The sequence below is a fragment of the Balaenoptera acutorostrata genome, chromosome 16 (genome assembly GCF_949987535.1).
Source record: "Balaenoptera acutorostrata chromosome 16, mBalAcu1.1, whole genome shotgun sequence".
NCBI lineage: Eukaryota > Metazoa > Chordata > Mammalia > Artiodactyla > Balaenopteridae > Balaenoptera > Balaenoptera acutorostrata.
Window position 1 is genome coordinate 42,946,894 of NC_080079.1, and position 26,070 is coordinate 42,972,963.

The 26,070-nt window shown below is 35.2% G+C and overlaps 1 protein-coding gene across 17 annotated transcripts in view; it reads right to left on the reverse strand.

The window, feature by feature from the left end:
- The window catches only part of PCDH15 (protocadherin related 15), a 755,972-nt gene that overhangs the window by 383,322 nt on the left and 346,580 nt on the right, over positions 1–26,070 (reverse strand). For all 17 annotated transcript variants that reach the window (XM_028166694.1, XM_028166693.2, XM_057531449.1 and 14 more), the window contains one exon: positions 24,638–24,808. In XM_028166694.1, the coding sequence (XP_028022495.1) occupies positions 24,638–24,808 (171 nt within the window). The remainder of the gene's footprint in view (positions 1–24,637; positions 24,809–26,070) is intronic.

The following is a 26,070-nucleotide window of genomic DNA, read 5'->3' on the forward strand; positions in this document are numbered from 1 at the left end:
GTATATAAAACCATCATGTTGTACACTTTAAATATATATGACTTTATTTGTCAATTATACCTCAATAAAAAAAATTAAAAAGAAAAAATAAAGTATACATAAATAGTGCTTATTATGTGCCAGACTCTGGCTGAAGTGTTATACAAACGTTAACTCATTTAATCTTCCTTGTGACCCTATGAGGTAGATTCCATATTATTTCCTTTTAATAAATCAGGAGACTGAAGCACACAGAGTAATTGACTTGTATAAGGTAAAAGGTAGCAAGTGGCATAGTTGGGATTCAAAGACAACAGTCTAGATCCAGAATATGTGCTCATATACATAACAATATGCTATGTCTCTAGATACCATGAATAAACGTTGTGCAAGAACTTAAAATAAAAAAATATTTAAATTAGTGCATGGATGGGAAATGTCAGGTCATAAAGAGTAATGTTCCCCAAATTAATGTTAAAATGTGATATTATTACAACCAAAAGTCTCAAGAACATTGCAAGCTGATTCTAAAAGTAATGTGCAAGAAAATCCAACAGTAGTTTGAAGAAAAATAAAGAACAGTGTATCTCCCTTCTTAACACAAAGATTTACTGCAACAAAAATAGTCTTACTAAAATGCTGGATTGGATCTAGAACTGTGAAACAGGCCAGTACGCGTCAAAAAATGCTCAGACACAAACAAACCCACATAAGGAAATTTGTTTTATGAAAGAAGTGGCATAAAAAATTTGCAGAGGAAGTGAAGAAATATAAAACAGTAGGGACAATGGATTGTTTATGTGGAAAAAAAATAAAGTTGGATCATTACCTCAGACAGTACACAAAATTCAATTCCAGGTGGACTTAAAACCATAATACAAAAAAGTAAAACTTCAAAATACTTATAAGAAAATATAGGGAACTATCTTTATGGTATCTAAAAAAACCATACTTCTTAAGACGCAAAAAAAAAAGTGAAAGCCATGAAAGTAAAAACAGATACTTTTGATGATGCTCAAATTAAAAACTTCTTTATATGAAATAACATCAAAAGCAAAATGAAAAGGAAGCTTCAGAGAAGTGGTATAAAATGCTATCATATGTAACTAGCTAAGATTTTGTGTTCAGAATTCATAAAGAAAATGCATAAAGGTGTTCAAATATCAAATTTTAAAAGCAATAAAAATTAAAATGCCAATAGATGGGAATTCCCTGGCAGTCCAGTGGTTAGGACTCCGAGTTTTCATTGCCAAGGGTGTGGGTTCAATCCCTGGTCAGGGAACTAAGATCTGGCAAGCCACGTGGCAGGGCCAAAAAAAAAAAAAAAAAAAAAAAAAGCCAATAGAAAACATTTTATTCCCATCATATTGGAAACAGTTAAAAATTCTGAATACCAGATGGTAGTGAGAATGTCAGAAAATGACCACATATTCATTTGGACAGCAACTGACAGCATGCAATAGATTTGAAGATGTACATGGTTGAGGACCAAGAAATTCCACAACTAAGTGTTTATCCTAGAAAAACTCTTGTACATGTGCATGATAGAATCTTTATAAGAATATATATTGCAGCATTTTTTAATTAAATGGAGGATTAGATAAACTTTAAATGTTTCAAAACAAAGAAATGGACAGATTTTAAATACATGCATACAGTAGAAATCAATAAACTTGTTAAATCACAAAAATATAATGTTGGGACTTTGCTGGTGGCACAGTGGTTAAGAATCCGCCTGCCAGTGCAGGGGACACGGGTTCAAGCCCTGGTCCAGGAAGATCCCACATGCCGCGGAGCAACTAAGGCCATGCGCCACAACTACTGAGCCTGCGCTCTAGAGCCCGCGAGCCACAACTACTGAGCCCGAGTGCCACAACTACTGAAGCCTGCGTGCCTAGAGCCCGTGCTCTGCAACAAGAGAAGCCACCACAATGAGAAGCCCGGGAACCGCAACAAAGAATAGCCCACGCGCAGCAACAAAGACCCAAGGCAGCCAAAAATAAAAATAAATAAATAAATAAATAAATTTTTTAAAAAATAATAATGTTGAGTAAAGAAAGCAAGTTGCAGGGCTTCCCTGGTGGCGCAGTGGTTGGGAGTCTGCCTGCTAATGCAGGGGACACGGGTTCGAGCCCTGGTCTGGGAGGATCCCACGTGCCGCGGAGCAACTGGGCCCGTGAGCCACAACTACTGAGCCTGCGCGTCTGGAGCCTGTGCCCCGCAACGGGAGGGGCCGCGATAGTGAAAGGCCCGCGCACCGCGATGAAGAGCAGTCCCCGCACCGCGATGAAGAGTGGCCCCCGCTTGCCGTAACTGGAGAAGGCCCTCGCACGAACCGAAGACCCAACACAGCCAAAAATAAATAAATAAATAAATAAATAAATAAATAAATAAAGTAGCTATAAAAAAAAATCTTTAAAAAAAAAAAAAAAAAAAGAAAGCAAGTTGCAGTAGACATGTTCAGTATACCATTTATACAAATTAACAAAATAAATATTATAATATTTTTATGGATATGTGAATGAACCATTAAAGTATAAACATGCAAAGGAAAAATACACACCAATTTCAAGACAGTTGTCTCTCACATCTGAAAGTAGAAAACGGGATTGGGCAGAGAGTGTGATGGGAAATACAAACATTTCTGTAATTATTCTCTTAAAAATTAAAATGATCTGATTCAAAAATTTAAGAGCTAGTTGAAATTCAGCACATTTTTTTTTTCCTTGCTTCAGCAAGCATGGATGTATAGAGAGATGTCTTTCTCCTCCTGGGCCCCTGATAACACAGGGGGTAAAACATAGAGAAATATTCTCTACCTGACCTGGCAGTGGAAAACAGCATGACTAAAAACAAGGTTGAATTGTTTTAAGCCACTGAGATTTAAGAGGTTTCATCACCATAGTATATAACCTAGCATATCCTGACCAATACTAAAATTCTACCACAAGTCCTAAAATATGTGGCATGGCCTTCATGGTTGTTTGATGAGTGTCAAAGCAACAGTTATTGAGGCTGGAAGTATGATTCATGTTCTGTGGTATCAAAATATTTGATAGGACTTTCACCTACAAGAATATGGAAGGCAAATAACGTCCCTAATAAACTTGTAATTCCAGGGGTAGGATTGCCAGAATTGGCAAATAAAAATCAGGGCACCCAGTTAAATTTTAATTTAAGATAAACAATAAATAATGTTTTCATGTGTGCTCCATGCAATATTATATTAAATAATTTGTACATACTTATACTAAAGGAAAAAAATGTTGTTTATCTGAAATTCAAATTCCAATGAGAGTCTCATATTTTACCTGGCAACTCTATCAAGGGAAAGATGTTGTAAAATAGAAACATAGTAATCTCTCTTTGTTATTGTCAAAGTTATTTGACAAGATTCTATGAGGGACCATGAAGTCAGAGAGGAAGGGGGCAAAACACTAGTCATTTTTCAAACAGGATTTTCTCTAATGAGATGGAAAATCATTGAAAAAGTTTGAACTGTGTTGAATTATGCTTTTAAAGGATCACATTGGTGGCTATTTGAAAATAAAGAGGCTATTGAATATACAAGGCTATGGAAATATTACAGATGAGGATAGTGGCTTAGATCTAGGTAACAGCGGTTTAGATGGGTAAATGTTGGAGGAAGAGTTAACCAGATTTCACAAAGGATTGCGGAGTGTGAGGAATATACAGGAACCCAAGATAGCATCAGTTTATGGCTTGAAGAATGGGAAAGATGGAATATCTATAATATGAGATGAATAAAACTGTAGACATTTAATTTGAGATGCTCATCTAACTGGGGATATCAAATAGAGACCTGGATATATAGGTCTGGGGTTCAGGAGAGGTTCAAATTGAAAACATGTATGTGGACATTGTTAGCATACAGATGATAGGATACTAAGATGATAAGGATAAAATAATAGTACAAGCTAATACCTATATATAATTTGTTATGTGTGAGTCTTTGATTTAAATGTTTTATTTAAGTCATTTGATCCCTATAACAACCCTACAATATTGGTTCTATTATTATTACATTATTTAAAATATCATTTTAGAAAGTGGGACTCAACTTATCCTTGATCTGTGTTAATTGGTCTGATCTCTAAGATAATTTTTAGCAATTGTCTACTCAGTGAACCCTGCCATAGTCCCTAATACTGTAAATTTCTTTCATTTGCTGTCATTCTCTTTCACTATCCATGGACCCTTAATAACATCTTATAAAAATTTTACTCTTGATGGACTTGTACTAATGGTGAGTATTTAAAGAACCTCCACGAACTTTAGGGTATAGAAAGGGGTAAATTAGCTCATCTCTCCTCATATCTCACTACCAATTTGATGGTAAATTAGCAGCCCTAGAGATCATGGTCCTGAAAGTGCAGGAAAAAAAGTAAGATGGAGTAACATAACTTGACTAAGAAGCACAACTGAGACATCATCAGCCTGTGGACCTCTGAAGAGATACTGGGATGAAAGAGAGTTGAGATCATTTTTATCAACTATAGCACTATATTTTGGGCAAGAATGTCAGAATATATATGTCATATATATGTATGTTCTGAGGAGGGTGGTAACTTGCTGACTGCATGCATCTTAGAATGAATTAATTTCCATCTATGTACCTTTTCTCATATTATTCTATTTGCTTAGAATGCTACAAGATCTCTTTCCTACTTCAAAAATTTTCACTAAATTCTTTTTAGTTTGAGACCCATTTCAGCATACCTCATTCATAGTTTTCTGCATTCACCTGTTATATCTCCAGGAATATAATACAGTAAGACTCAGTTCTGAACTTGCTTCTAAGTCCTACTGTTTAAATATATCCCTATCCTCTCTCTGCTAATGAGTATTAATGGATGGCAAAATAAACAAAAATAACAAATTAACATTAATATAAAATACTGATTAGACATCAATTCAATAATTATAATAAGTATAAATAATACAAATAAATGAATGTTAAAAATAGCCAAGCATGCTAAGTTGGGCAGCTTTTTGTAAACAAACACTTATGATTTCAACTTTAAATTCCATAATATAGCAGCATGTTCTGTTGGTAGAATCATTCCTTGTTTGTATGAAAAAATTAAGTATATTGATATGAAGATGATTCCAACTTCTAAATATGTTTTTTTTTTGTTTTTTGTTTTTTTTAAATAAATTTATTTATTTCTTTTTTGCTGTGTTGGGTCTTCGTTGCTGTGTGCAGGCTTTTTTCTAGCTGCGGCAAGCGGGGGTTACTCTTCCTTGAGTGGGCCCCTCATTGTGGTGGCTTCTCTTGCTGTGGAGCACGGGCTCTAGGCATGTGGGCTTCAGTAGTTGTGGCACATGGGCTCAGTAGTTGTGGCTCGCAGGCTCTAGAGTGCAGGCTCAGTAGTTGTGGTGCACGGGCTTAGTTGCTCCACGGCATGTGGGATCTTCCCGGACCAGGGCTCAAACCCATGTCCCCTGCATTGGCAGGCGGATTCTTAGCCACTGCACCACCAGGGAAGCCCTCTAAATATGTTTTAAAATATTTATTTTAAATTATTTCATCTCTCCCAATAAAGCACAGAATATATAGTTTTGTGTGACATTCATAATTAAATAACTTTGGAAACTCACAACTTCAAAAAAAATGGTTCTAGTTGTGGGAGGGCTCTATAGTGGAGAAGGGTATTGAATACTATCAGTTTTAAATAAAAAGAAAATTATTTTACTATTTTAAATTAACATTCTATTTATTTCCTGTCCCAATATGGTACAGCATGAAGATAGTTCTCATTCCTAATAAGTATTTCCAGATAAAACACACATTTCTTAAACAGGATGTGATACTGATTGCCTTCTCAAATTTCACTTAATTTCCCATTATAATTAGCAGTAGTTTCTTTTAATTATCACTGCCCTTCTTAGAGCAGTCTCAGATATATAAAAATTAATTACCTAGAACTAACATCTTTATAATTTTAACCTTTTTATGCTTCACTTGTTTACAGTGACATTTATTTAAAACATTTATCAGGTAACTGTACATAGTAGACATGTAATTTATTAAAAGGGGGGAATATAGGGTATTAAGCTTTCAATGGTATTTTGAGATTTTTCTAGAAATTATTAGCTCATCAAAACTTGTTTTCACATGGCTGAAAGAAATATGTCATTACAATGATATTAATGCATGATCACTGTTGTCATTAAGCTATCACATCACCTGTTACACATTTACATTAAAAATGTGTTCAAAGTTCCCATTCTCGTACCTTTTAATTGTGATAAGGAACTTTGCAGATTATAGCCATTCAAAATTCAAAATAATAAAATCAAGGTCACCACGTGGTCACAGGATTTAGTATAACTCTCTATTTGACTTTCTTCTAAATATGTTTGCATTTCAGGAATGAATTGTCTATTCATGTGGATAAAAAATTTTGTTAGAAATTAATTAGCAATGTTTCTAGCTTTTTTTTACTCCTACAGCAGCTCACTGAAATAAAAGACCTTTTCTAAGCTATGCCTTTAACCATGACCAGGCATCTTAAGATAGTTATCAAGTCTCTGTTCCACATATCCTTCTCTCCTTTATCTCTACTGTCATCACCAAACCCTTATTTCTGACCCATGATGTCAATCTTCACCTTGATTTTCAAACTTCTTTCTTTTACTGCTAAATGGTGGGATGAGTGGTCTATGATAATACCTTCATCCTTTCCAACTCTTGTCTGTACCTCCAAACCTGTCTTTGCTTTGAAGTTATATCTTACCTTCATACATATGGTTTCTTTCTTCTTTCCTTATATTTCTTTTCAACTTCCTATATATTTGTATTTTATATAGTACTCAACTCTATTGTTCATTCCCTTATCTCCCTCAAGGAATTGTCATTGTCTGTTTTTGTAGATGCTCCTGCTGGAAGGGGGTCCTGTATTTGGCTTCTTAGATTAAGTAATTTTCCTGTTTCTCAATTTTTGCTGGCCTATAGATATAACAAATATAAAAGTAATCATAGCAAGTATAATAAATGCTTTGTCTATAAAAACACAATGTTTGCCTAACTGAATCTTAATATGACCCCAAAAGTTAAGTGAAATATTAAAAAGTTTTAAAAATGCCTTTGCCTAAAACAAGAGTGGTTGGTTTTCTAACTTTAAAAATACGTGTTTATAAATTACTGGATGCCTCATGCAGATTTTTACCTTGCTGTTATGTCAAGTTTCCCAAAACTTGACTTATAGTTCATTAGATGAAGGAGCACAGACTTCTCTTCAACTGGGTAGAGGAATTCTCAGCCTACTTAAATGAATTGCTCCCAGGTTGTGGAGTAAGGTCTGAATTTTTTATATTAACAAGAGGTATGTAATCTTCTTAAAGAAATTGGCTGTAACATCTACTTTCTTATTTTCCACAGTGTGAAAAATAAGACAACAAAAATTCCAGAAACAGCCACAATTAAAAAACACCACCTGGGCCCTGAGAACTCTGGTCTGAAATGCCAGGTGTGAGGCCTCTGCATGCAGTATCCTACGAGCAAGTGAAATTAGATGAAACACAAAGGAAAAAAAGGTGAACTGAAATCCACCACTGCTCCAGACTCCACAATGGGGAAGGGGAGAGGCTCGCTGGTGCCAGCTAGTGCAGAAGCAAGAAGAACTACAATCCTGCAGCCTGTGGAACGAAAAACACATTCACAGAAAGACAATATGAAAAGGCAGAGGACTATGTACCAGATGAGGGAACAAGATAAAGCCACAGAAAAACAATTAAATGAAGTGGAGATAGGTAACCCTCCAGAAAAATAATTCAGAATAATGATAGTGAAGATGATCCAAGACCTCGGAAAAAGAATGGAGGCAAAGATCGAGAAGACGCAAGAAATGTTTAACAAAGACCGAGAAGATTTAAAGAACAAACACCTAGAAAAATTAAAGAAAAAAAAAAAAACAGAGATGAACAATACCATAACTGAAATGAAAAATACACTATAAGGAATCAATAGCAGAATAACTGAGGCAGAAGAACGGACAAGTGACCTGGAAGGAAGAATGGTGGAATTCACTGCTCCGGAACAGGATAAAGAAAAAAGAATGAAAAGAAATGAAGACAGCCTAAGAGACCTCTGGGAGAACATTAAATGCACCAACATTCACATTTATAGGGGTCCGAGAAGGAGAAGAGAGAGAAAGGACCCGAGAATATATTTGAAGAGATTATAGTCGAAAACTTCCTTAACATGGGAAAGGAAATAGGCACGCAAGTCCAGGAGGCCCATAGAGTCCCAGGCAGGATAAACCCAAGGAGAAACATGGTGAGATACATAGTAATCAAACTGACAAAAATTAAAGACAAAGAAAAATAATTAAAAGCAACAAGGGAAAAACGACAAACAACATACAAGGGAACTCCCATAAAGTTAACAGCTGATTTCTTAGCAGAAACTCTACAAGCTAGAAGGGAGTGGCACGATATATTTAAAGTGATGAAAGCTAGAAACTACAACCAAGATTACTCTACCCGGCAAGGGTCTCATTCAGATTCGACAGAGAAATCAAAAGATTTACAGACAAGCAAAAACTAAGAGAATTCAGCACCATCAAACCAGCTCTGCAACAAATGCTAAAGGAACTTCTCTAGGCAGGAAAAACAAGAGAAGAAAAGGACCTACACAAACAAAACCCAAACAGTTAAGAAAATGGTAATAGGAACATACATATCAATAATTACTTTAAATTTAAATTGGTTAAATGCTCCAACCAAAAGACACAGGCTTGCTGAATGGATACAAAAGCAAGACCCATCTATATGCTGTCTACAAGAGACCCACTTCAGACCTACGGACACATTCAGACTGAAAGTGAGGAGATGGAAAAAGATATTACATGCAAATAGAAATCAAAAGAAAGCTGGAGTAGCAATACTCACATCAGATAAAACAGACTTTAAAATAAAGAATGTTATAAGAGACAAGGAGGGACACTACATAATGATCAAGGGATCAATCCAAGAAGAAGATATAACAATTATAAATAAATATGCACCCAACATAGGAGCCCCTCAATACCTAAGGCAAATCCTAACAGCTTTAAAAGAGGAAATCAACAGTAACACAATAATAGTGGGGGACTTTAACACCTCATTTACACCAATGGAAAGATCATCCAGACAGAGAATTAATAAGGAAACACAAGCTTTAAATGGCACAATATACCAGACAGATTTAATTGATATTTATAGGACATTCCAACCAAAAAGAGCAGATTACACTTTCTTCTCAAGTGCACATGGAACATTCTCCAAGATAGATCACATCTTGCATCACAAATCAAGCCTCAGTAAATTTAAGAAAACTGAAATCATATCAAGCATCTTTTCAGACCACAACACTATGAGATTAGAAATCAATTATGGGGGGAAAAAAATTTTAAAAAAAAACACATGGAAGCTAAACAATAGGTCACTAAATAACCAAGAGATCACTGAAGAAAACAAAGAGGAAATCAAAAAATACCTAGAGACAAATGACAATGAAAACACAATGATCCAAAACCTATAGGATGCAGCAAAAGCAGTTCTAAGAGGGAAGTTTATAGCAATACAATCCTACCTCAAGAAACAAGAAAAATCTCAAATAAACAACCTAACCTTACAACTAAAGCAATTAGAGAAAAGAAGAACAAACAAAACCCAAAGTTAGTAGAAGGAAAGAAACCACAAAGATCAGAGCAGAAATAAATTAAATAGAAACAAAGAAAACTGTTCTGGTATTATGTTATAAGTCATAATTCTAGTTATTACTTTAAAATGTATATCTCAGAAATAACTAAATTTCCTTGTCAATTGCATTATTATGAACTTTCATCAAATCTTTAACCGTGGTCATTTTTAAGTCTTTTGTCATTTACAGACAGTTCTGGGTGTACTCTGATGCTTTTGCAAAAATGTTCTGATAAAAGGGTTTCATCTTCAAGGAATTCATGGAAAAGACTCTGACAAGTACAGCTTTCTGGTAACTGACTATACTGCTGAACTGAATGAATAAGCATTTTCAGAATTCTAATGGAAAACTGATGAATTCATAAAAGTGCTAACAAAAGATCAAGATAAAAAAAAAAACTCAATTACATGGGACTGAGTGAACTGATGAGGATGATTATAATTTTTGTGACTTTCTGTTTGAATAAAAAAAAAAATCCCACAAGGACTCAGAGGCAAAAAATATACAAATCAATTTTCACTACAAAGTAAAAAAAAAAAAAGAAAAGAAAAGAAACAAAGAAAACAATAGCAAAGACCAATAAAACTAAAAGCTGGTTCTTTGAGAAGATAAACAAAATCGATAAAACTTTAGCCAGACTCATCAAGAAAAAGAGGGAGAGGACTCAAATCAATAAAATTAGAAATAAAAAAGGAGAAGTTACAATGGACACCACAGAAATACAAAGCATCCTAACAGACTACTACAATCACCTCTATGCCAATAAAATGGACAACCGGGAAGAAATGGACAAATTCTTAGAAAGGTATAACCTTCCAAGACTGAACCAGGAAGAAATAGAAAATACGAACGGACCAATCACAAGTAATGAAATTGAAACTGTGATTAAAAATCTTCCAACAAACAAAAGTCCAGGACCAGATGGCTTCACAGGTGAATTCTATCAAACATTTAGAGAAGAGCTAACACCCAACCTTCTCAAACTCTTCCAAAAAATTGTAGAGGAAGGAACACTCCCAAACTCATTCTCCGTGGCCACCATCACCCTAATAACAAAACCAGACAAAGATACTACAAAAAAAGAAAATTACAGACCAATATCACTGATGAATATAAATGCAAAAATCCTCAGCAAAATACTAGCAAACAGAATCCAACAACATATTAAAAGGATCATACACTATGATCAAGTAGGATTTATCCAAGGGATGCAAGGATTCTTCAATATATGGAAATCAATGTGATATACCATATTAACAAAGTGAAGAATAAAAACCATATGATCATCTTTATAGATGTGGAAGAAGCTTTTGACAAGATTCAACACCCACTTATGATAAAAACTCTCCAGAAAGTAAACACAGAGGGGACCTACCTCAACATAATAAAGGCCATATAAAACAAACCCACAGTAAACATCATTCTCAAAGGTGAAAAACTGAAAGCATTTCCTCTAAGATCAGGAACAAGACAAGGATGTCCACTCTCACCACTATTATTCAACATAGTTTTGGAACTCCTAGCCACAGAAATCAGAGAGGAAAAAGAAAAGAAATACAATTTGGAAAAGAAGTAAAACTGTCACTGTTTGCGGATGACATGATGCTATACATAGATAATCCTAAAGAGGCTGCCAGGAAACTACTAGAGCTAATCAATGAATTTGGTAAAGTTGCAGGATGCAAAATTAATGCACAGAAAACTCTTGCATTCCTATACACTAACCATGAAAGATCAGAAATAGAAATTAAGGAAACAATCCCATTCACCACTGTAACAAAAACAATAAAATACCTAGGAATAAACCTACCTAAGGAGGTAAAGGACCTGTAATCAGAAAACTATAAGACACTGATGAAAGAAACCAAAGATGACACAAACAGACGGAGAGATATATCATGTTCTTGGATTGGAAGAATCAATATTGTGAAAATGACTATACTACCCAAAGCAATCTGCAGACTCAATGCAATCCCTATCAAATTACCAATGGCATTTTTTACAAAACTAAAACAAAAAATCTTAAAATTTGTATGGAACACAAAAGACAAATAGCCAAAACAATATTGAGGGGAAAAAATGGAGCTGGAGGAATCAGATTCCCTGACTTCAGACTATACTATAAAGCTACAGTAATCAAGACAATATGGTACTGGCACAAAAACAGAAATATAGATCAGTCGAACAGGAGAGAAACCCAGAGATAAACCCACGCACCTACAGACAGCCTCTTCAATCAGTGGTGCTGGGCCAACTGGACAGCTACATGTAAAAGAATGTAATTAGAACACTCCCTAACACCATACACAAAAATAAACTCCAAATGGATTACAGACCTAAATCTAAGACTGGACACTATAAAACTCTTAGTGGAAAACATAGGAAGAACACTCTTTGATATAAGTCACAGCAATATCTTTTTTGACCCACCTCTTAGAGTAATGGAAATAAAAATAAACAAATGGGACCTAATGAAACTTAAAAACTTTTGCAAAGCAAAGGAAACTATAAACAAGACGAAAAGACAATCCTCAGAATGGGAGAAAATATTTGCAAATGAATCAACGGACAAAGGATTAATCTCCAACATATATAAGCAGCTCATGCAGCTCAGTGTTAAAAAAAAAAAACAACCCAATCAAAAAATGTGCAGAAGACCTAAATAGACATTTCTACAAGGAAGACATACAGATGGCCAAGAGGCACATAAAAAGCTGCTCAACATCACTAATTATTAGAGAAATGCAAATCAAAACTACAATGAGGTATCACCTCATACCAATTAGAATGGGCATCATCATAAAATCTACAAACAACAAACGCTGGAGAGGGTGTGTAAAAAGAGGAACCCTCTTGCACTGTTAGTGGGAATGTAAATTGATACAGCCACTATGGAGAACAGTATGGAGGTTCCTTAAAAAACTAAAAAGAGAATTAACATATGACCCAGAAATCCCACTACTGAGCATATACCCAGAGAAAACCATAATTCAAAAAGACACATGCACCCCAATGCTCATTGCAGCACTATTTACAATAGCTAGGTCATGAAAGCAACCTAAATGCCCATCAACAGACGAATGGATAAAGAAGTTGTGGTACATATATACAATGGACTATTACTCAGCCATAAAAAGCAACGAAATTGGGTCATTTGTAGAAACGTGGATGGACCTAGAGACTGTCATACAGAGTGAAGTAAGTCAGAAAGAGAAAAACAAATATCATATATTAACGCATATATGTGGAATTTAGAAAAGTGGTACAGATGAACTGGTTTGCAAAGCAGAAATAGAGAAACGGATGTAGAGAAGAAACATATGGACACCAAGGGAGGAAAGAGGGGTGGGGGGTGGTGGTGGGATGAATTGGGAGATTGGGATTGACATATATACACTAATATATATAAAATAGATAACTAATAAGAACCTGCTGTAAAAAAAAAAATTAAATTAAATTTAAAAAAAACAAGGTCTTTCTTAAAATAAATAAATAAATTTGTTAAAATTTGTTTTTAAAAAAATAAAAATTCTAGAATTTTGACTAAAAATATATGAAAGTAAGATAGAAACAGTTTATGAATAAGGCAATGATTCTCTTTGTTTCCAAAACTTAATTTATGCTATTTTTTGCAAAACTTAACTAAATGAAAACATAAACATTGATTCTATGAATATCCTTTCTTGAACATTTAAAACACTCTTTTAAAGTAAAATTATCTTTGAAGCATTTTCTAAGAATGAACTCCATGTCATCAGTAACAACATTAATTCATAACTAAATGTATTCGGGGTGCACAAAGCAAGCAGAATCTGCCGCTAGGAGAAGCTGACCTTTTGTTTTACAATTTATTTTATAATATTCTTCAGTGTAGTATTTTAAAATCATAGTTAGCTATAACAAGTGCCTAGATAACTGTACACCAGGAAGGATAATTTTAGTACCACTATCTATAAAAGAAACTAATAAATCTGGAAAGATGGCGTTCTATAATTAAACTATAACTCTTGCCCATGCCAACACATAACATTATGTAATTGCAGATAACTATCAGTTCCTTAATTTAAAGAAATATTGTGGGTGTTAAAAAAATAAATTATCTAGTAACTCATCAAAAATATTTTGTTGTCAAGGTAATAAAAGCAATAACATATTCCCATGTCAGCCAAAATAGAGTATAATTCAGTTTTGCAAAGGTGTTAAACCACATAGTCTTAAATAACTCAGAAATAAATAAACTTATGGTCAATTAATCTAAGACAAAGGAGGCATGAATATACAATGAGAAAAGACAGTCTCTTCAATAAATGGTGCTGGGAAAACTAGACAGTTACATGTAAAAGTATGAATTTAGAACATTCTTTAACACCATATACAAAAATAAACTCAAAATGGATTAAAGACCGAAATGTAAGACTGGATACTTTAAAACTGCTAGAAGAAAACATAGGCAGGACACTCTTTGACGTAAATCACAACAATATTTTTTGGGATCCATCCCCTAAAGTAAAGAATATTAAAGCAAAATAAACAAATGGTACCTAATTAAACTTAAAAGCTTTTGCACTGTGAAGGAAACTGTTGACAAAACAAAGAGACAACCTATAGAATGGGAAAGAATATTTGCAAATGAAATGACCGATAAGGAATTAATATCCAACATATATAAACTGCTCATACAATTCAGTATCAAAAACAAAAACAAGCCAAAAAATGGGCAGAAGAACTGAATAGACATTTTTCCAAAGAGGGCATGCAGATGGGCAAAAAGCACATGAAAGGATGCTTGCTAATCATCAGGGGAATGCAAATCAAAACCAGTGAGATATCACCTCACACCTGTCAGAACAGCTATCATCAAAAAGAACACAAATAACAAATGTTGGCAAGGATGTGGAGAAAAGGGAACCCTCATACACTGTTGGTGGGAATGTAAATAGTTGCAGCCATTAACAATATGGAAGTTTCTCATAAAACTAAAAATAGAACTACCATACGACCCAGAAATTCCACTCCTGGGTTTATATCTGAAAAAAACAAAAACGCTAATTTGAAAAATACATGCACCCTTATGTTCATAGTAGCATTATTTACAATTGCTAAGATATGGAAGCAACCTAAGTGTCCATCAACAGATGAATGGATAAAGAAGATGTGTATGTGGATACAATGGAATACTACTCAGCCATAAAAAAGAACAGAATATTGCCATTTGTAGCAATATGGGTGGACTTAGAGGGTATTATGCTAAGTGAAATAAGTCAGACAGAAAAAGACAAATATTGTATGGTATCACTTATATGTGGAATCTAAAAAAAATACAACAAAATAGTGAATAGAACAAGAAAGAAGCAGACTCACAGATACAGAAAACAAACTAGTGGTTGGGGGGGACAATACAGGGATAGAGGAGAGGGCGGTATAAACTACTGGGTGCAAGATAGGCTCAAGGTTGTATTGTAACACGGGGAATATAGTCAATGTTTTGTAATAACTGTAAATGGAAAATAAACCTTAAATGGCATAAAAAAATTTAAAAATAAAAAAATACAAATTCCTAACTTTAATTTCTTTTATGGTATTGTGGTATGACCTATCATTTCAAGATATACCTATTAACATATTTAGATAAAACAATGTGATATCTGAGATGTGCTTCAAATAATGTGGGAGAGAATGATGAGAGGAGATATAGTTGAACCAAGAGAATGCTCACAAATTTATAACTGAGTAATGAGTTCATGGGAGTTCATGACACTCTTCTCACTATTTTTGTATATTTTTGAAAATTCCTGTGTTAAAGAAAAAAAATACAAATTATTAGGCCTCATCCTGGACATATGAATCAAAATCCCATAGGGTTTTCTTTGTTCTTTAATTCTTCTAGGTCTTTGTTAAACATTTCTTGCATCTTCTTGATCTCTGCCTCCGTTGTTTTTCGGAGGTCCTGGATCATCTTCACTATCATTATTCTGAATTCTTTTTCTGGAAGGTTGCCTATCTCCACTTCATTTAGTTGTTTTTCTGGGGTTTTATCTTGTTCCTTCATCTGGCACATAGCCCTCTGCCTTTTCATCTTGTCTATCTTTCTGTGAATGTGGTTTTTGTTCCACAGGCTGCAGGATTGTAGTTCTTGCTTCTGCTGTCTGCCCTCTGGTGGATGAGGCTATCTAAGAGGCTTGTGTAAGTTTCCTGATGGGAGAGACTGGTGGTGGGTAGAGCTGACTGTTGCTCTGGCGGGCAGAGCTCAGTAAAACTTTAATCCGTTTGACTGCTGATGGGTGGGGCTGGGTTCCCTCCCTGTTGGTTGTTTGGCCTGAGGCAACCCAACACTGGAGCCTACCGGGCTCTTTGGTGGGGCTAATGGCAGATTCCGGGAAGGCTCATGCCAAGGAGTACTTCCCAGAACTTCTGCTGCCGGTGTCCTTGTCCCCATTGTGAGCCACAGCCACCCGCTGCCTCTGCAGGAGACCCTCCAACACTAGCAGGTAGGTCTGGTTCAGTCTCCCCTGGGTTCACTTCTCCTTCCACTGGGTCCCGATGAGCACACTACTTTGTGTGTGCCCTCCAGGAGTGGAGTCTCTGTTTCCCCCAGTCCTGTTGAAATCCTGCAATCAAATCCCAATAGCCTTCAAAGTCTGATTCTCTAGGAATTCCTCCTCCTGTTGCCGGACGCCCAGGTTGGGAAGCCTGACGTGGCGCTCAGAACCTTCACTCCAGTGGGTGGACTTCTGTGGTATAAATGTTCTCCAGTCTGTGAGTCACCCACCCAGCAGTTATGGGATTTGATTTTGCTGTGATTGCACCCCTCCTACTGTCTCATTGTGGCTTCTCCTTTGTCTTTGGATGTGGGGTATCTTTTTTGGTGAGTTCCAGTGTCCTCCTGTCGATGATTGTCCAGCAGCTAGTTGTGATTCTGGTGTTCTCACAAGAGGGAGTGAGAGTACATCCTTCTACTCTGCCATCTTGGTTCAGGCTCCCCAGGATCCAGATATTTGGAAAGATATGCATCAAATTAAGATCTGATGGTTCTCCTGGAGATTGGGCTCTGAGGATTGAAGGTTTCCAATTTTTAATGTGCATAATTAAAAATTTTTTTCTGTATAATTTACAATTAGAAGCTAATCTTTTTTTAAATTAAAGTAAATAACAAAAAATTTTCTAAATCAGCAAGTGGGAAAAAAGCAGAATTTTAAATATTATACAAAGCAGAAGTTCTAACTTTAACTGAAGTAGAAGCCCCAGAGGTGCCTCTGTAGAACTGGAGGTTTTGTGGGACAATTTGAAAAACTTTATTGAAATCATTGTTTTTGTATTTACAAAAAAAAAGAGAGAAAGGGAGCAGGACACTTACTTCCCCAGTGGACGTTTAAAATTTGATTCATTGATAGTTTTTTGGCTCACATTTTGCATCAGCTGCTCCCTCTTCCCAAAGCAATAATATATTGCATAATTAATTCGGCACAAGCCGTGAGTATACTAAATCTGTTTATTTTTTAAAAAATGACCCTACGGTTCTTCTTTTTCTTTTTTTTTTTTTAAATGATTTTTACTCTTCTTTCTTTTTTTTTTTTAAATTGAAACACCTGATCCTTGGGTCATTTGCATTCTTTATTTATTTATTTATTTTTGGCTGTGTTGGGTCTTCGTTTCTGTGCTAGGGCCTTCTCTAGTTGCGGCAAGCGGGGGCCACTGCTCATCGCAGTGCGCGGGCCTCTCACTATCACGGCCTCTCTTGTTGCGGAGCACAGGCTCCAGACGCACAGGCTCAGTAGTTGTGGCTCACGGGCCCAGCCACTCCGTGGCATGTGGGATCTTCCCAGACCAGGGCTCGAACCCGTGTCCCCTGCATTGGCAGGGGGACTCTCAACCACTGCGCCACCAGGGAAGCCCCCTACAGTTCTTCTTAATAAAGGTATTGCATTTTTTTGTTTTGTTTTGTTTTTGTTTTCTTGGCCGCACCAAATGGCTTGTGGGATCTTAGTTCCCCGACCAGGGGTTGAACCTGTGCCTCTTGCAGTGAAAATGCTGAGTCCTAACCACTGGACTTCCAGCGAATTCCAGGTATTGCATTTTTTTAAAGAACCAAAGTCATACTGAATTAATTAGGAATAGCAAAATCAGAATAAATTAGGCTTATCAACATATACAACTCAGTTTTTAAAGCTGAAATTTTGATTAAAAATAGCTAGATATTTAACAACCAATTTGAATTAGCTACTTCCTCCCATGAGTCTCTGAGTAAATATCCAGCCAGATGAAGAAATTCCACAGGAAATGATAATAATAATAGAAATAGCTAATATTATTAAATCCTTAGTATTTGCTAGGAACAAGTTAAATGTGTTTCACGAATCTTCTTTTGTAGTACTCACAAAATTCCCATATATTAGATTGTATTATCCCCATTTCACAGATGACAAACCTAAACTGAGGTTTAGAGACATTAAGCAACATTCCCAACATCACACAGGTTTTAGCCTGGACTCTGAGTTCTTACAAACTCCCTTATATTGTGATAAGAAACACCTTTGCAAAATGTTCCTACATAATTTAGTAAGCCATCAGAGAGTTCAAGAGTAAATGTTTATGAAGTTATCAACATCGAGTCCAAGTCAAATGACCTTGTGTCTTTTCTCTTTATCTGTGTTTCATAGGAAAACATACCTCCAATGCTAATTTAAAATAATATTTTAAACAAACTCTTCAACAAGAAAAGTTAGACTTCTGTCTTATTACTGAGAAGAATTGTGACTTTGTCCCTTTAATGTTAATAAACTCAATTCCTCCAATTATTTCTTATCCTTTAATTGTTCCACAATTAAAATTATTTTCACATTGTCTATAAATGGAGATATAATATAGTTGAGTCTATTCAACATAAAGTTTGACCAAGGGGAAAAAAAATGAATCATTCCTTTTCTCTGATAATTTCACATACCCGTTTCAGAATTACTGTAATACAATTTCACATTGTAGGCAATATTTGCTGAATTCCAGTTTTTGTTTGTTTGTTTGGTGTTTAGCTTTTGTTTCCCCAACTTAATTCTGAAGTTTCTGTGATCATTTGCTGCTGGTGGCCTGTAGGTGTGACTGTTTGTGGCAGGAAAAAAATTGGTAGAAAATGTAATATATTGACTCTAGATATATTACTTATCATTTTTCCCTTCAACCTACTTTGACAGTCTTCTCACTAAAAGGTTATAGGCAGTTTGAGAGTTGCCAGTTGTTTCCTTCTTTATTTATCACTTTGCTGGCCCAAGAAGAGTTCCGCAGGACACATTTTGAAAATAATTGGCCTAACGACTAAAGAAGGATATAATTTAATATTTGAAACATTATTGAAAGAAGAAGGAGGCATTGCAAACAATGTGCTGGGACAACAATTATAAACTGGGACTCTCTATGGTAATTGGGAAATATGCATACTTTATCCAGACTACCTATTAGACTCCTATTTGAAGGTTATTCTTGACTAGATGCCAAGTATGGTAGTCCTTGCAATTCTAATTGGAAAACACTAAAAGTGTGTTAAAATGTTTTATATATATATATATATATATATATATATATATATATATATACACATATACATATACATATATATATATATATCATGGCTAATATTTGGATAATACATACTTATAATAAATAATTATACATATATATTCTTTACATATGCATGTTTATGATAAATAAACTCTCATTGTGAGGGAGAAGGCATGAGCCATGCTTATTCATATTTATATGTAGTATCTCAGTGTACAATATATTATTTCTTGAAATTTTAATTCAATTCAATTTAATTCAATTCAATAGTTTCTGAACATTTACTACATGAAGCGAATGGGTTATACATTAAGACATAATGACAAGTAGGAAATTAAAGAACTAATAGTCTAGCGAAAGAGAAATGGGTGAATGACTGCAATACAACAGGGAGTTCAGTGCTTATAGTAGAAATTCATGCAGATAACAGAGAAAAACTTAATTTTAAGGGCCTATCATTTCATATTACCAAGATGAAGCTTGAATAAAAACCATAAGCTTAATATATGAAACAAAGTGGAGAAAAGGGAGGGTAATTCTCAGAGAAGGCCAGGTACCTATGCAAAGCTCTGTTTCTAGAGAAGTTGCTTTATGCAAGTTAAAAGAGATGAGACTGAAAAATGGTCAGATATAAAATACTTTAAGTGATATGCTCAAAGTTTTGAAACTTATTTGGTATATGATGGGAAATACTGAAACTTTGACAGTGAAAGATCAGATCAGAATTGTATTCCAATTCTAGGGGTCCAGAGTTGAGGGTATATCTCTAAGCAGGTATTTGGGCAGTAAAATAGGCATCAAACATATCTGAGTAACACTTCATAGATAATGCAGAGAATGTCTTTGGAGATTGAGTTTGAGATTGGGGGGGGGGGTCATTGAAATCTTGGTCCAAATCAACCAAGACCCCAAAGCTAACAAAGGTAACATGAGAGTGGACATGGATGCATCAGAATATATTAGAAAGGATAATGAGGTGTCTGTGGGGAGTATAAGAAAACTACCTAGAAAAATTGAGAATTGTAAGCTTGGAAGTCAGGAGAGATTTCAGGTCAGAAAACACTTCTACAACATACAGATCATCCTTATTTGGTGAAAAAGGAACACATTATGTAGGTTTGATGAATCTTGGTGAAAAATATAGTGAAAAGGAAAAAAAAAAGCTTCAAAAGATAGAAGTCTGGGAAATCCCTAAGATTTAAGAATAAGAATAAGAATCAATCAATCAATCAATCAATCAATCCAAGAACGGGGATACCCTTTACCAAAAAAAAAAAAAAAGAAATAATAAAAGTCCATCAAAGATTTAAGAGGAGAAACACCAGGCCATCAAGGGGAGGAGAAGAACCAGTAGTTTCATAAAAGACAAGACAGGAAGGAGTTCCCAGATTGTAACACATTTAATGAGTATGAGCCAAGAGGAAATTATAAATGTCATACATCACTGGAAATCATCACCACCCTTGTAATAATTGAGAAAGTTTCCCTGGAAGGAGAGAGCAGCATAAATAAAGCAGAAGAACTCTCTTTGATAGCCACCTGAAAACTAGAGTTCTTTATGACAAAGATTATAGTGGGGGGCATTTGTGGCAAGATAGTCTTGGGAACTAACCCAAGGCTTTAAACAGGGCTGGGGAAGAATTCATTAGAGCATGGATTCTAGCTACTAGATGGCCATGTCTGGTAAGCAACTAATGCCAAAATACTGAAAACTGCATGGCACAATAAATATAGGAAAATATATATATAGTAAACGCATAGCTAATATGTCAATATTATCATATTAATACTATGGCGTTTCTAACCAGGGACAATTTACTCAGCAGTAAATCCAACTAGCCAAACAGTATGCAACTGTTCAACACTGAAAAAAATACATAAGTATTTACTGTCTTTGCCTTTAATAGGAAATCGAGAAAACAGAACCATGGGCCCTATACTCTCCAAATTCTACAGAAGTTTTCTATAATACTAGAAATCTTCAACTAGATAGGCATAACAACTTTAAGAGAGTCAGAAAGTGAGAATAAATTTACACAATATATCAGAAGAATTTTATCTCATCCAGGTTGACAAGTCTCCTCTATTAACATACAGTTCAACATATACTAGGGTCCAGTGGCTATTTACCAAATTAATAAATACACAATAATTAGCACAGGGCTACAAATTGCTTTAGTGCCCCTGAGACACCAGATTTATATCAGATTTATATTATATTATTTTTATTATATCTTGGTTCATGGGTTAAACACTGTACTAGACTACCTTTTAAAGATTTTCTGAGCTGATAAATTCTGCATGCATTGTGGTAGAACTAAGGATGGTATCTCAAGTCAAGAATATCACTGAGGTAATTGGTGGAAAATTTCACATCAACCCAGAAGGTGAGCAGGTGTCAAAGCTCTCAAAATTTGAAGAATTATTCAGGAAAGGATCAGCAAGTATGTAATTAGAGTCATCATACCCTGTTTAGCTGACATAAATGGCTAGTTCTCTTGCTCTGAATACAAGATCTTATTTATTGAAATTTCCAGAAATTTTAGCAAAGTATGGAAATAGCAAAGGAAAATAGAAAAAAAAAGAAAATTTTAAAAAAGAGCCATAAACACAGCAATTTGAATGTGAATCTTAAAAACTAGCTACACTTCTTAACCCTAGTGATCTAGAGGGGATCTGAAACGGCATGTAAAAGAGCACATGGAAACCTGATGCCACTACTACAGCTGATTTCGTTTTCCTATGATGGCCACAATAAAATTTCCTTCCCCTTATGTTCTTCGTACAATGTAACTCCTACACTCCTCCCTTCAGGAGATGGTATATACTTCTACTCCTTGAATCTGGCAGAGGTATGACTATAGCTGAAGTGACACTGAAAATTACAAGGCTAGTTCATAAAAGTTCTGTCCAATTCTTTGGGAAATCTTTCTTTTAGAACCCAACGCTTTGATGTGAGGAAGCCCAAATAGCCCAGGAAAGACCTACATGGAGTAGAAATGAAGTCTCCAGCTCACAGCCCTCACTAAGCTGGAACCAACAGCCAGAATCAACTTGCTAAGTTTACCATTTGGAAAGTGGTACCCAGCCCTTAGTCAAAGTGCCGCCCAGCCCTTAGTCAACGTGCCCTAGCTGATGCTGTGTAGAATAGGGATGAGGTGTTCCCTCAAGTCTGCCAAAAGTGCAGCTTTATGAACAAATTTAAAGATTGTAATTTGAAGCCACTAAGTTTTGGTGATGTGTTATGCAGTGATTGATAATCAGAACAATTGCCTAATTTTGCAAGTAAACATATTTAATTTTTTTCTACATGGCAATAAAAATATAATGCTTAACAAATAAATACTTGCCATAAATATTTAAATCTGTAAAACTAAAATTCTCTTTGTTTCACAGAATGTTAAAGAATGGGTTGATATGTTTAAAAATGATGACGAAGCATTCCAGTTTGATCATTCTGGAATTTATAGCATACCATTTAATTTAAGATACATGATTTTAAAAGAAAACACTTTTTACTTATTAGCTATAAGGTTAAGTTACTTAAACTCTGTACCCCAGAGATCTCATCTATAAAAAAACCATAATAGTGGTAATTATCCACAAGGATTTAAGTTAGTATTTTTGTAGAATTTAGCACAGTTCATGACAAACTGAACAATCTATATAACCATTAGTCATTATTGTCACTTACCCCAAATCTGGAGCATGACTTTGTCTCTAACATGAAACTGTATAGGAATGAGAGAGATGCTTAGTCTGTAATCTGGAGCAGAGAGGAAGGGATACTCAAAGATCCTTTATAAAGTCAATACACTTTGCTTCTCAAGCAGTAACCTCTGTCTTTATTTACTTCTCTCAGTACATCAAGTACTGTTAAACATTCATCATACTGGTTCATTGATTTTAGTCTTATTATATCAGTATTCCCATTCTCCTGGGATCTCACTGGTACACCAGCTACACAAATTAACTCAAAAATAAATTAATACTAAAAATATGTTTTGTCATGATTTCAATTAAGCCTTTCAAAGAAAAGTTCAATGTTCACATCATTAAGGTTTCTCACTGATATTCAACAAAAATAATATCATGACATATAACTTTAGGTAACCTATGAATGTTTGTCTAGACAATCTCTACATTAGCTTTTTTGCCTGCAAAATTACTCCATTTAGCTGAAAAATTATATTATTTTCTTCACTCAATGCACATCATAACATTTATTCTTTTTTTTTCCAGCTTATTTTTTTCATGCAAGCCAACTAGACCAGTAAGCATTTATGCCAACAGACACAAAAGTGATTTTCAACCATTTAAGAGCTACTGTTAGTAAAGCTAGCAGGTAAAATGTTGGATAAAGTAATTGGTAAAATATAGGATAAGAATTCTTTGAAGTGACTGGAATGCAGTGTAATTTACACTTAGGAGAAGGGATTTCTGTTCTATCCTTTTAAAATATTTCATATGCAGAGAGGACCCCCAAACCACAGATCTCAAATGTTTGAGAAAAAAATTCAAATTCCTTGCAACAAATTCTGACATCATCAGCCATGTTACTAACCCAGAAGGCTGAATCCTTTCCAGAGGAACAGCAAAGACATTAATCAAATAGTTCACTCCTAGGAATCTGACTGCTCTAAAAGAGAATTCATTTTTTTCTTTTTTTTTTTTTTTACTTTTAAGGGAGAAATTGATATTTTAGCCTAAGCAGGATATCTGTTAGCCTTCTAAGTTTTATTCTTAGGTATGTATATTTATCATCCAGGCAGGCCTAAGGTATGAATTCCAGGCTGACAGCAAGTTAAGATTTATCAGAATTGTAAAAAACAAATGCAGAATTGAGTGTAGAAAATATGTACTCATGCCTTAACTTTTTGTTTCTTTAAAATACATCTTTAACTAATAAATATTGAATATTTGAATTCAGGATTCATTAGCTCCCACCTCCAAACAGCCAAGCATAATCTCCAATAATATTTCAGGACTCTAAGAGACAAGACAGTATACTGTTGACTTGTGTGTCCTCTGACTTAGGGTTGCATGTTTACATGTGAATTTAAGGAAATGCTGGAGTCATTTCTTGGGGTTTCCCAGTATATGTTGGCAACTGAAATTTGTTATGCTTTACACACCAAAAAAAAAAAAAAAATAATCAGAGTCAAATGGGCTGTTGCTTCATGACATACTTTCAACTTCAACTTTGTAAATGATGTAATTATGCATTATGACCAAAAATTTACCCATACTGTCTCAAAATGGTTTTGGACATAAATATTTTTCAGTACCAATCTAGTGAAGTTTGCTATTTTCACTGAATACATGTTCAAAACACTTGAACAGGATCCCACTGGGGTTAGAGAGGTGGAAGTGAAGAAGAAAAGATGGGAGTATGCTTACCGGAGTTCTCAACTCAGGTATGGCAGCTTGATAGGTGAGTGGGCGACAGTCATGAGTGTTTGGCACAAGGACACAAGGAAGAAACATTGGACCCAGGTCATCTCCATCTAGAACATCCACTGTGAGGGTGGTGGTAGTGGTTCGCCGTTCATTCAGGTTTTGTGCACGGTCCTGTGAGAGAAGAAAAAAGAAAAAGAACACGAGGTGGATACAATGATCCCTCTAGCTTGACTAAACTGTAGACAGGTTTCTTCCAGAGTGTAGGCATCTGACCTCACTTTTCTCAGAGCATTTACTTTAGAAAACTTCCAATTGTAAATACTTTCTCCACAGCTTTGAGATGTCAACCTTCTCCCAGCTCAAACTTTTGCCAGTTTTATAACCCAGGACTCTTTCTCCAGGACCTAGGAATCATCTCATTGAAATGTAATAATTAATCAAGGAAGATAGAGCTTCTATCTCCCAGTGCCTGTGGGAGGGTAGGAGCCTAACTTCCATAGAAGGCTTTCTCCAAGTTGTGAAACTATCTCCCATCATGAAGATACAGGAATGTTTACTTTTCTTTGAGAAGGCCAGTTAACAAACAAAGATGACTCTTGATTCCTTCACTCCTTCCCCTACCCCAGCATTTTTTTTTGTTTTTGATAATGCTTCAACAAATTTAAGTTTATGAGATAAATATTGGTTATTTGGAGGAAAAAAAAGAAAGAAAGAAAAAAAAAATGAAGGGGTAAATAAAAGAAAGAAAACCCACCAGATCTGCTATACTCTTATTGGAGAAATGCTTTTGTTTGTCTCACATAAGATTGCCTATTACAAAGTATTTTGAGAGCCTTCCTTGTCTCCATGTAGCCTGCTGACATCACTAAAATAACCTGTTTCCAAGTTTCTAAATGAGAATTGTTTTATTTCTTCATACTTTGGGACTCTAAAAAGCTACAATTTCTGAGAAGAGTGTCCTTGTAACAGTAAAGGGAATTATGTTTCCACTTTTTCTCTTATCCACTAGCTACAATATTGCCAAGAGAGCACAGCTTTTTATTTTTTCCTCTTTTTTTGTTTTGTTTTGTTTTTCTATTTTTACTGGTTGTAAAGAAGTGTTCTAAGGCAAGATCTCAAAAACCAGAAATCTCTATTGATGGAATTTTGCAAGTGCAACCTTTCTGTAATGCAATAACTATGTGACTCTGAAACAAAGTAGGACCCTGTAGGGCCCTCCCAGGTACAAATCCTTTCTGTGTTCCCCATTTATTGTTTGTAGGTTTCATCCAGCCTCCTTGACCTTCACTTAGTTCCAAAGGGCAGATTCAAACAGTGGTTAACCAGGAAAGTGAGGGAATGCAGAAACAAAGGAGGAGCAATCAAGAAACAATCCTGTGAGCAGAAGCAAGAAGAACTACAATCCTGCAGCCTGTGGAACAAAAACCACATTC